At 40.8% G+C, this 13,397-nt stretch overlaps 1 protein-coding gene across 3 annotated transcripts in view; it reads left to right on the top strand.

The window, feature by feature from the left end:
• The window catches only part of AIG1 (androgen induced 1), a 79,238-nt gene that overhangs the window by 18,522 nt on the left and 47,319 nt on the right, over nt 1-13,397 (top strand). For 2 of the 3 annotated variants that reach the window (XM_081186322.1, XM_081186320.1), the window contains exons 2-3: nt 1,131-1,286; nt 7,472-7,573. In XM_081186322.1, the coding sequence (XP_081042448.1) occupies nt 1,131-1,286; nt 7,472-7,573 (258 nt within the window). Of the gene's footprint in view, nt 1-1,130; nt 1,287-7,471; nt 7,574-8,299; nt 8,688-13,397 lie in introns of those variants that run through there. The other variant, XM_081186321.1, reaches the window with a different exon arrangement.

A 13,397-nucleotide genomic window follows, 5' to 3' on the forward strand; every position in this document is an offset into this window, starting at 1 on the left:
GGTACTTTTATAGTGAAAAGCAGGACTTTTACTGTGTTACTATGTTAGCTTTTTAGACAAACTACCACTGCTGTGCTTTAGCATCACCTCTGCAGATGGCCAAATGGTGGCATTGCAGGGATCAGATGACCCAATTCAGCAGAGGTTTGGTGACAGAATACCAACAGAGTCCTACCAGGTCTTATAAAGCTGCTAACTCTAGGTCATTCTGAAGAATTTAGCACTGGTGGCACTCTAGACCAGTGTTCCCCAACCTTTTTTGGGCAAAGGCACACTTGTTTGATGAAAAAAATCTCGAGGCACACCACCATTACAGCCCCGTGACGTCAGCGCGCAGCGTCACGCCGGGAGGGACGCACGAAAGTGTAAGTTTCAAATTTTTTTCCTCCCCCTTGCCGGGGAACCTCCAAGCTTTGGGGGTGGGGGGGGGAGGAGGCAGCAAAGCGAGGAAGGAAGGAGAGCGCGGCTTGGCTGGGTGAGCTTTGGCAGGGGCAGGGAATGAGAGCCGCTAGGCGGGCGCTGCGGACGGAGGCGCTGCCCGCCGAGCTCACAGGCAGCCAGGCAGGCAGATGGCGAGAGCCCCGCGCTGGGCGGCCTCTCCTCGCCGCCGCCTCTCGCCGCCCGACTCGCCCGCCTCCCTCCAGGCAACATCTCGCGGCACACCAGGCAACATCTCGCGGCACACTAGTGTGCCGCGGAACAGTGGTTGGGAAACACTGCTCTAGACCACAAGCCCTGACACCCTTGAGACCTTTTGCAAACAGGATAGTCATGTTCATCCACCAGCCCTGATTCTGTCTTGAATTCTCTCTCACACACCCTTTTTAACTGTCTGCATTGTGTTCTAAAATTCCTTTGTGATGGCCTCTTTTCTATTTCTTCATTTCCATGTTAGTGGTTTTTTCTGATGTGCCTGATTACTGCCACACACCCTTTCCTTGTGGCTTTCTTTCTGCTTGGCTTCCTATGTAAGAAGATTCATCACACAAGGGTAACCTCTGGTATTTTCGATGTATATCTTAGAAAATGGCTTAACAAAATCACTACTGTAAAAACAACTGCATTGGTCTTATTTACAGCAGAGATGGTGTATATTGGCACTCTAATATATCTTTAATTTTTTAATGCAGGTTATTCAAGCGGTCTTTTTCGGGATCTGCGTATTGACAGACCTTTCCAGCCTCCTTACTAAAGGAAATGACAGCCAAGAACAAGAAAGACAACTAAGAAAACTCATTTCCCTCCGTGATTGGATGATGGCTGTCTTAGCTTTCCCTATTGGAGTTGTAAGTACCATGCAAAGTAATTAACTTCCAGTTTGAGACATGTAGCCCCCACATAGCTCATAGTATACAGTCGACTAGCAACTTGCACACATTTAATTTGCACAAAGTCTCATGTGGACTCTAGGAGGCTCCTGCGAGATCTTGTGGGAGCCTCCCAGAGCCCAGTAAACAACGCAGAGAGCTTAAAGGTTGCTCCACCTTGCATGGGGGACAAGGCCCACTTGGTGCACTGGCTGGGGGGATTCCTGGGTTGTTCTGACTATACACAATTTCATCTTTCTCTCTGTGTTGTTTATTCTTTATAGCCTATTAAACATCCCTCGAAGGACCACTTTGTGTAGCTCGCAACACAGTATTAAAAACAACAGTTAAAAACAAGAAAATCAACCACAGGTTTGAACACACGCGCATCACAGAAAGCACAGTTTTTTCAAAGGTATCCACACATAAAGCATTTTGTCATGTTTTAGAAATACCAAGAAATGCCTCATAGAGGTCAGTAATCACCCTGTAGGAGCAGGCACAGATTGAGATGCTGTCAGAGTTCTCCCCAACCAGTTTCGGAGAAGAACTTCATGAGTTTATAAAACCTGCCTCAAAAGGTGAGCCCCAAAGCCCCAAACTCCCGGATTAATCAAACCTCCCACCACCCATATCTCTGTCCTGTCTGGATTGAGTTTTGGTGCATTCACTCTCATCTAGTTCATCACCAATGCTAGACATTAATTCAAAGTTTTCTCTACTTCCCACTGTGGTGAAAAGAAGAAATAGAGCCAAGAGCTATTTGCACACTGATGGCATTAATCTTAAGTCTTTGGACAGCTTCTCCCAAGCAGTTCCATGAGGGTGTTAAACAGTGACGCTGGATGGAGAAGATAGAATCTTGGAGCACTCTGTAGGACTGCCCCCATTCCAACAATTCCTCATCTTCTTAAGCAAGGACAGAACCTATACATTTCTCTGTTATTTCTATTCTTAATTCATACAGCAGTAATGTGTAAAGCAGAAAATTCCACAATTTATTAAATTCAAATACTGTGTGCAATAATGGCTTCTGTATTACTGTATTGTTATTTCTAGAAGCCCTAAGTGTGCCAGTGTGTAGTAAAGAATGGAAAGCATCATTTAGTTGTTTCTAATATGTTTTTGGTCCTTTAACCTATTTTCAGTTTCTACTATTATATTTCAGTTAGTTGTTTTTTTATTCATAGCAGTACAGCATCATAACAGATGATGTTAAAAATAAGGTAAAACAGAAATGTAAGGGGGAAAACAACCCAATGCATTGGGTAATCAAACTTGCACTCTTATACATGATCACTGAAACTATAGCAGTCTAAATAAGAGAGAGGCTTTCCAAAAGAGTAGGAAAAGGTCCAGAAAATGGCAACTAAAATGATCAGTGGAATGGAGCAACTCCCCTATGAGGAAAGGTCGCAGCATTTGAGCTTAGAGTAAGAGTTGATACAATAGAAGTTTATAAAATTATACATGGCACGGGAAAAGTGGATAGCGAAAAGTTTTTCTCCTCGTTAACACTAGAACTCAAGCTGAATGCTGAAAGATTCAGGAGAGATAAAAGAAAGTACTTGAAGCAACACATGGGTATGGTTCTTACTCCCACGGGAGGCAATGATGGCCACTAACTTGGATGGCTTTCAAAGAGGATTAGACATATTTGTGGAGTCGTGGTGGCGTAGCTATGCTCTGGCTCCATGGAGGCAGGAGTGCTTCTGAATACCAGTGTCTGGAGACTGCAGGAGGGCAGCGTGCTCTTTTGCCTAGGTCCTTGCTTGCAGGTTTCTCGCAGGCATCTGGTCGGCCACAGTGAGAACAGGATGCCGGGTGGGCCATTCCACATGACTGCTATTATGTTCTTTAAAACAACAACACTGAATTCTGTTCTTTCTAATGGAGCTTTTTTAAAAGATCAACATTTATAGAATGACAAACTGCAGCTACATCTTGTTCAACCACTTTTGCACTAATGTCTGTTGTTATTAAGAAGAACCCTTCCCTCTTTTTGAATCACTAGTTTGTTTCCTGATTTCAAATTCTTAGTCAGATGACACCTTGTCATGTTGCTTTCTGAAGCTTTAAAGTAGAATAGGGAAATGGAAATATTTCTTCACCATGGAAGAGGGACATTGTTTTGTTCGCATTATTCGTATTATTCATCACGTTGTCCATGCTGCTGGGAAGCGAGACTGGATATTACAAGCTAGCTGGTTCTAGCTATACAAATCATTCACAAGTTTTGTTTAGAAGCTGAAGGAACTGAAGGCCCTGGTTGTAGAACTATTTAACTTTATTGCAACTTTGCCTGATTGCTGGATGTATTTGCAGGAGATGCAGAAACTCACAGGAGATGTAGAAAATCACATTTTAATTTTGCATGACTTGACAGTAATGTCACAACCTCATGCATTATGCACGTTCACAAGGCAGCATTTCCACGCATTGGGCATGATAATGTAAGCCTTTGTCTCACAATGAAGAGCTTTGCTACATCCTGCAAATAAAGCCATGGAATCTAATTGGTGCCACTGATGAAAAACAGTATTCTGCATTTATTTTATTTCTAATAAAGACATGCTCTTACAATGCAGTTTACAATATAAATGTTTAAACTAAAGAACTGAACAAACACATAATAAAAGCAGCACCAGATAAAATCATATATAGAGGGCCAGCATTGAAATCAATAGAAAACTTGGTGGGATTTAGAAAAAACATTTTCTGCTTAAAGGCTGCACAAGAGGGAGCCAAGCAGGGTTCTCATGGAACACATATTCTCTGTTTTGTCTTTTTTTCCTGTGTTCAACAATTGATTGGATACATGTGTCAGGCACTGTTTTATGATTCTGATTAGCTTCAGAGTTACTGCACTAATTAGTTCTCAAAGCATTATCAGCTATTTTCTGGGCTGGTTTCACAGGATTTTTAGAGGAGCATGATGGTTTGTAGGGGTGTTCTAATTTTCTAAGAGATTTGAATTGTAAAATCCAATCTGATCTCTCTGAAATATGGAGTACAGGATCCAAAGGCTCAAAACAAACAAATAAATGCCCTCCATCCAAAGGTCAGAGGCTGGTTCACAACATAAAAATACAAAATAAGAACACAAAATGCATAATAAAACAAAGACTCATTTAAAAGGCCACAGAATGTTAATTAGCCAAAGGCCTGGTTAGAGAGAAACCTACCCATTGTTGTATGTGCATTTGTAAAGAAAATAAAATTGATTCGTATGATAGCTACATGCCTGTATTTTCTGGAGTGGAAACTGACTAAAATTAGAATTGTTCTTTTATGCATCCTTTTCGTAGCCCAGGCATACCTGTGTTTTGGACTTTCGTTAAACAAATCTGGCCACCTGGAACACCAGATGGTTGCAGCCAGTTTTGCTGAACCATTTCCATCCATAGGCTGACTTTGGTTAGGAGACAGATGGAACTTCCTATCTTCTGCTCTCTTTTTTTCACTTTTACCTCACTGGCAAAGTATAAGTTTTCGTTGCTTCACAAGATACTTCATGTGCTCGCCAACTCTGTTGGACTCACTCAGTTATGATTCAGCTCAACTCACTTTAATTCATTAATATCAGGCCTGTTTTTGTTTCTTTAATGTAGCCCTGAAAGTTCATTTCATGATGCATATGTTTCATATGCCAGTTGTGTTTCACAAGGTCACCCTAACCCCTTGCAGTACAATACGTCGTCTTAGAAAAATGGGGGATTTGTATCATTTTCTCCGTTGTCCTGCCTTTCAAGTCAGTTGCATGTCAACTGCATCAAAAGGGGGGGGGGATGTGTGCCAACCCCAGTATTGGCACAAGAAAGGGAGCTACTTCTTGCAGAGCATTTTTACTTACAGTTCCTTGCATGTGGTCTATCATAACTTCTTTTTCCTGGCACAAATCTTAAGTTAGCTTGAGCAGGCATCGGTACTCATCCTAACAGATGGACAAATATATTTGAAGCTAGGGCGCTATGCATTGAGAGAGCAGCTTTCTAGTATAGCAGTGAGAGAACAGCTCCCAAATTCTTGTATGGCTAAGAGAAGATCTGTTTTCCTAAGCAAAAGTTCCGTTTTCGGGTGAATGAAAAGGTCACAACAGATGTTCACGTCAAAAGCTCAGGCAAATGAACCTCCACTGTAGGCTATTTAGTTCATATTCACAACACTTTCAACACTTATTCCTTCCAAACTATGACAGCAATTCTCTGTGCATTTGAAATATAGGAAATATGGGAGCACAATAAACTTACTTACTTACTTATTTATTTATTTATTTATTTATTTATTTATGTACGGCTCTATCACAGCAGTGTATCAAAGCGGTTTACAACAGTAAAAATAACATAAAGCCATACAATAAAAGCATAACACAGAGCTTTCCAAACTTTTCATGTTGGTGACACCCTTTTTAGACATGCATCATTTCATGAAACTGTAATTCAGTTTTACCAGCAAACCGGAGGTTAAACTAGCCCCTTTCCAGCCTTAGGAAGAGTGTGGAGAGCATTTACACAACATACCTACACACTGCAGCCAACACACTAACATGTAGTGACACACAGTTTGGAAAGCTCGGGCATAACAAGTTTAAAACAACAAAGTTAAAAACAAAGATCAGTAATCAGATGTGTAAAGGTAAAGGACCCCTGGACGGTTAAGTCCAGTCAAAGGCAACTATGGAGTTGTGGCTCTCATCTCGCTTTCAGGCCGAGGGAGTCGGTGTTTGTCCACAGACAGCTTTCTGGGTCATGTGGCCAGCATGACTAAACTGCTTCTGGCGAACCAGAGCAGTGCACGGAAATGGCATTTATCTTCCCGCTGGAGTGGTACCTATTTATCTACTTGCACTGGCATTCTTTTGAACTGCTAGGTTGGCAGGAGCTGGGACAGAGCAACGGAAGCTCACCCCGTCGCGGGGATTCGAACCATTGACCTTCTGATCAGCAAGCCCAAGAGGCTCAGTGGTTTAGACTGCAACAGTACCCGCGTTGTATTCCGCAGGAGTGAGCCAATGACACTAAAGGCTCAGTTTCTGATTGTTGTCAAATGAGCCTCACCAACTTGGGGAAACGATCAGAGACACTGCTGCAGATGATCTCAGTGATCAAGCTGGGATATAAGGGTTCAGACGATCTCTGAGGTACCCTGGACCTAAGTTGTTAAGGGCTTTGTAGATTAATACAAGAACCTTGAACCTTGGCTCAGAGTAGATGGGCAGCCAGTGCAGATGTTTTCACAATGGTGTCACATGTTCTCGACCTGAAGCTCCCGTCAGCAATCCACATAATTTCTCTTAAACATTCAGATTATCCATGTCCTTGTGAACTGGCCTGTGATCTTTAAATTTATTATAAATTTAATAAACAATAATAATTCATTGTTTCTTGCTCAATAAAGCCAGCTGGCACGCATTTGACTTTAGCAAAATGGAACATATTTCCATTGACATGACTTGATTACAGTTCTCACTGTGTCCATAAATGATGGGCAGGGTGTTTGAGTTGTTCTTGTTTTGAATCAGGACAATACTTACTAGCTCCCTCTACTTCGAAATGAACTCCTTCGCATGCGTCACCATTATTGACTTCACAAAAATTGTGTGTGATTGTTACTAGCTCAGAGGCTTGTATATCAAAATATGTGTTTTATAACCTAAATATAAAAAGTAGAACAGAAGATGTACATGCTTTTGGAATATGAAATGACCAAATTGTTGGATGACAAATCAAGAACTTAATGCTTTTTTAAATTAAAGAGTAGTTAAAAAAGAAATCTTGTATAAAGTTTCACTTACCGGTATTTAAAAAATGTGGAAATTTTGAAAGAGAAGAAAAAAATTTCCCATGTTTTAATATTATGCTTATTTCCAGAGTTTCTATGTAATGTCTCAGGATAGCATGTGTGGATAGACTGCTTTATGTGGCAAAATTCACTTCTGACCACAAGACTGCTATCTGGAGAATAGGCAGAGAGATTATCCCCAATGACACAGCATTGGGCTATGCCAGATATATACTGTGCATTTAAATCAATTAAAAGAACAACAGCAGTATTTATTTTTACACAATTAAAAGGAAGTGTTAAATGTTAATACAGTACTTTGCCTTTCTTTAACAAAGAACAAACATTTTCTTTCTTTCTTTCTGTTTCCCTCCTTGCTCCAGTTTGTCGTATCAATGTTTTGGAGCATCTACATCTATGACAGAGAACTAGTTTACCCAAAGCTCCTTGATAATTTTATACCGCCGTGGCTGAATCATGGAATGGTGAGTAGAATGACCAGAACACTTCCCTTGCTTTTAAAGAACATTGTTAATTGGTTTATTTCCTTGTTGAGATCGTATATGCTGAAATGTGCATGATGAAAAATACTCAAAGATGTTTATAGAGAGGATTTTTTTAAAAAAGAAAGAAAGAAAAGGTTTTCTTTAACAGCTGGAGGATCAACCCTCATCTAATTTAAACTTAACTGTACAAGTTCTTGTGCTGTGTATATGACACAATATTAATAAGGTATCTTTTTTACCAAAGATTTGAGTGGTGTTCATGTAGAAGATAAGTACCGTATGTTGAGAGGTGGCTCTAAGCTGCATGTTTACCCTGCCCCTTGACCAATCAGTTCTATAAAATGCACAGGAAGCTTACACACATGGAGAAGACGCCCATCTTGCTGAAATTAATAACTGCAATTGTGGGGACAGGAGGAGAAGTGTGACTTCGTGTGCAGGGCTAAGTGTGTGACCCAGGGTATTTTTCAACACTATTGCGCTATATTCTGAGGAACAGGTGCTATCTTCTAGTTGTCTGTAGTCAAAGAATATTAGAACACATGGTAGATAAAATTTAAAATACGGCTTTTGCTGTGTTATGCTTTCATACAAACAAATACTTCTGTACAGAGAAGTGCCCACCCCTGACAGTCTCTCCCTGGTGGCCCCCTGAGTCACCCAAAAAGCGCTCCTAGTTTTCAGTGATTATCTCTTTCCCCACAGCCCATCTCATGCAGGAAGATGTCCCAACCAACGGAAGAGGTGTTTTGGAGGGATTGGGGGCTGCCAGTGGGAGATGGGGATGGGAAAATCACCTTCTACCGACCTCCCCCACCAGAAATGCTCTAGATTGGGGTCCCCAACCCTTTGGACCTTGGGAACACAACTGGAAATCACAGACACTGCAAAATACCCAGTTTTCTGACGGAAAGCTGGTGATGCTCATAAGCTCCACCCCAACCTCCCAAAACTGGAAAAACATATCTACATGCTCCCTCCACATAAAACACAGGCAAACAAAGCAGTATACCCTCCACAAAAAAGCAGCCAAAGGGAAAGTAGGAAAAAACTGTCTCAATTAAAAAAGAATTGGGGAGGGGCACTAATGTGCCTGGCACACTTGATGTCACATCACATCGTTCGTACACACTTCTTGAAGTGTAGGTTGGCATGTTGTTTTATTTCCAACTCCTAACATTGCAGCAGGCCTCATTAAAAGCCCTTTTAAAAAACAAATGGTTAAGTCCTGTCAGTTTCTGTTTATCCAAGTGTTCCTATGACTATAGAAACATTTGGCTGTTGGGGGTTTTCACCACTTCACTGCCTAATGGCTTCTGATGTGTTAGCTATCTCATTATCTTCATTGATAATTCTAATTCAGTCTGATGCTTTGTCTATCATAGCATCACATCTGGGATGAGATGATGAAGGCTTTTTTCCTTTTCTTTTCTTTGTAATAGAGAGAAATCTCTTATTTTTAGCATGGGGCCATATTAACACTTTACAGAGGAACAGAGCCATCATTTTGGCATAAGCTTTTGAGGTAAAAACACAGATGAAAAATAAGGGAATAATGTTACCTGTAAATTAGCTGACTTGCTGGGTTCAATAACAGCTAGGGTGATTGTTCTGAGCAATTTAGGGACTGACCTTAATAGGTTCAGGTAGTTCACAATAAACCATTTTAGGAATCATTCAAAAATGAGTACGGTAGCTTGAGGATTTAATTTCTACTGTCACTAGTGACAGATTTACCTTATCCTTACAACAACTCTGTAAAGAAGAACAGCATTAAGTACATTACAGATAAGCAACCAAAGCTAAGAGATAGTATCTTCCCTACAACTACTTATAGTACAAGCCCTAACCAAATCTCTTCAGAAGTAAGTCTTGTCAAATTCAATGGGTCTTACTGCCAGTAAGTGGAGTTAGCAGTAACGGTTGGTGGCATGGGGTAGGCAGATTGGCTTTGCCACTGCATCCTCACCACACTGAACTCCCTCTTCCTCTCGGTAACTGGCAGTCATGGGGGGTTAGTATCGAGGGCTTCCTAACTTGCAGCTGAGTGCCTTGGCTACTATGTTACAGTAATTCTACCAATTGAATAGGATTTATGCCATGGATGCCACTGAAAATTTTCCTCTCTCTGCCTTCAATGCAACTTTCTGGCCTGAGGGGCATGAACCCAACAGTCATCTTTACTGTTTATACTCATGTGGCTCAACTGTTGACATACCATCCACCCATCCATTAACCGTGAAACTCAAGTCCTTGGTTTGTATAATTCTGCCATCTTCATGCTTATTTGCAATTCATCAGTTATTTGTTATCCTTGCTTTAATTACAGATCAAAAACAGAGGAATGTTTTCAAGGAAAGAGCTAAGGAGGGTGATAGTATTAAAGAACAAAATGGCTGGGAGGAACAGGCCGAGTTTCCTTAATGGTTTTCTGAATATTTGTCCTTTTAAAATACGTGAATTTCTTGGTTAATTTAAAACAAATGCAGGTTTAGAGTGCTGTGTTGGCTGAGCTCCAAGAAGCTTTCAAGCTTATGTGCTGGTCCTAAACAGTTTACTTAGAAAGAAATCCAGCCGATTTCAACATAACCTATTTTCAGGATGTAACCTTACGACCAAACCCCATCACCACCTGCAGCTCCACAAGTTTGTTTCTAAAATCCCATAGTTAAAAGTATATGTACATATTGCTCTTGCTGCTTTGGCATAGGCTACTGGATCAGCTTCCAAAGCGTCTATCACAGAATCAGGTTCTTGGTCATATTTGTGCCTGTGTTTGAAAAACCAACTAATTTTAAATAAATTTTATCTTCAGAACATGTGATCAGAATTAATGGAATTCATTCTGTAGATTCCCCATCCCCACCCACCACAGCATGTTGCTATGTTGTTTGAGCTATAAATTAGGTTAATAAAACAAACAAACATAGTACCGTAATCGCAGGGCACTTTCCAACACAGGATATTATATCTGGGACTTTGACAGTTAAATGACATGTGCTAAGTAAGAATCTGCCACAGTTGTACTAAAATTTCTGCTTTAATTTTCTGATACTGCATATTAAGGGGAAATAGTAACAGTGATATAGAAAAGGTAGATAAATAACACTCTGTACACACAGAGAGATGTTGTTGTTGTTTAGTTGTTTAGTCGTGTCCGACTCTTCGTGACCCCATGGACCAGAGCACGCCAGGCACTCCTGTCTTCCACTGCCTCCCGCAGTTTGGTCAAACTCATGCTGATAGCTTCGAGAACACTGTCCAGCCATCTCATCCTCTGTCGTCGCCTTCTTCTTGTGCCCTCCATCTTTCACAACATCAGGGTCTTTTCCAGGGAGTCTTCTCTTCTCATGAGGTGGCCAAAGTATTGGAGCCTCAGCTTCAGGATCTGTCCTTCCAGTGAGCACTCAGGGCTGATTTCTTTAAGAAAAACAGAGAGATAGATATGCGTATATATAAAGACACACAGTATATAGGGGTTAAATGATAATGTGCTTTTATCTTGTATTTTTATGCTGTGAACTGCTTGAGATCTACAGATGAAGGACAGTATACAAATTTAATTAAAAATAATAATAATAGCAATGTGGCCATTTCTGATTAAATTAACCTCTTTACATTCTGGCGTATCATAGCTTATATACAGCAGTGCACTTTTGAAGGTCCGTATTGAAGTGGTCAAGAAGAGATGAGTGTATATTACTTCACACTTACTTACATTGAGTTGTATTTCCCATTTACCCAGGTTGCATAGATACCTGTTGATACATCTAAGAGGTTAGATAGATCATACGTATGTCTGCAGAACCCATGCTGCCTCTACTTCACCAAGACTTGTTTTTCTAAATGCTTTTAAATTCTATCTTTACTAATGCTTTCCATCAGTTTTCCCAGAACAGATGTTAAGCTAACCTACCTATAATTTCCTGGATCCCTTTTATTTAAAAACAAACAAACTGGTGTTACATTGGCCACTTTCCAGTCCTCTGATGGCTACTGACATTAGGGACAAGTTACATATTTTGGGTAGAAGATCAACAATTTCAAATTTGAGTTCTTTGATGACTCTTAGATGGATGCCATTTGAACCTGGTGGTTTGCCCATTTGTCAGTAAGGCAAAAGAGTTAGACTCTTGTTACCACTATTTTCCTTAGTTCCTCAGACTCCTTTCCTGAAATAGTTAAGGCACAGGGATGTACTCTACATCCTCCACTGTGAAGACAGATGCAAATAAATCATTAGGCTTCTATGCAGTTTCCTTATCCTCCTTTAGCAAACCAGTTCCTTGTCAACTATCCTTTGCACATGTAGCAAATAGCATAGCGTTACCTTCAGATTCCTTCCTTGGTAAGCATTCAGATCAATTTACAAAGTTTTTTTTTACTAAAAAAAGTAATGTTCTCCATTGCACATTGAATCCTGCTTAGTAAGCTAAAACCTGCCTATTTACAATTAACAAATGTGGCAAAAATGACTTAATCAGACCACAATATGTATTTATATATTAGCATTTCATGGTAGCTCATTTATTTGTTTAATTTGCTTCCATAGCAACTGGATTCCTTCACTTGCTTTTAGAATATTCTTGGTGGTAGTGTTAAGGTTGGGGTTTTTTAAAAAAACAACAACACACCAAACAAACCTATGATCAACTTGGTTTAAGTTTGGCAGGCAACATTTCCTTCAATTGAAGACATATGCAAGAGCTTTGTGGACTTACTGTCCAGTGTCCCCCCCCCCCTGCAAAAAAAGGCTTCTGTCTGTAACAGAGTACAAAAAGAAAGAAAATCATGTATGGGTAATAATGAAATCAACTTACGTTTTTGTAGGTTAGCAGCAAATCTTTCTTTCTACTTAAGAAAATGAGCATCATTTCTGCAAAAAGTATTGCATTCAAATAATAAAGACTGTTGAGATATTGCTATAGTGCTGATGTGGTTGTTGGCATCCATCTGTCTCAATAGAAGAGTGTGCCTTCAGGGATGAACTCAAACTGTTGGAGAGTTGCAGTGCCTGCTGTGGCTGTAGAGACCGATATAGGAGCTACATGTTTTGTTGCAACTGGGGCAGATGTAGGTGTCTGGTTGTGCTGGTGTAGGTGCACCATGGCGTTTCTTCTTTTTGCGCTCCTCCCAGCAGTCATTCCTCCTTTGGTCACTGCTGTGGATAGATGACCTGACTGATTGTCTCCAGGCGTTGCGGTCGTCTGCAAGGGATTCCCACAGGGCAAGTTTAATGTTGCCTGCCTTCATGTTATGTTTACAGACACCTTTGTAACACAGAGCTTGCCTGCCAACTGGCCTGATGCATGATGCCAGCTCCCCGTAGAGCATGTCCTTGGGGATCCTGCCATCTTCCATTCTGTGGACATGACCAAGCCAGCATAGACCTCACTGAGACAGGAATGTGAACATGCTGGAAATGTGGGCTTGGGGGAGCACATCTTTGTTGAGACTCTGTCCTGCCATGTGCTCATGGTAGATGTTTGAAAGTGACAATGGGCTGTCTTCAGAGGTCAGGCAGAATGAAATTGTGAACATGTTCTCTTACCTTCTCTACCTCCTGGCTTACTAAGTAGATCCATGCACATGGCAAGTCATTCCTTGGTAAATTGTTGCCTATATTCACTCAACTCTTGTATGCCTCAACTGGGAGGCAAAGAGTGCAAGTGGCCACAGCACCTTGCAGATGCCTACTTTTCATAAGACTTACTTCCACAACTTCTTCAAACATTAAATAATGCTGTTCTCCTGGTGTGATCTTTACCTTTCCTTCTTTCTTGAAACAGCTTGCTCCCATGAA

Source organism: Podarcis bocagei (assembly GCF_964188305.1).
Source record: "Podarcis bocagei genome assembly, chromosome: 3".
Taxonomy (NCBI): domain Eukaryota; kingdom Metazoa; phylum Chordata; class Lepidosauria; order Squamata; family Lacertidae; genus Podarcis; species Podarcis bocagei.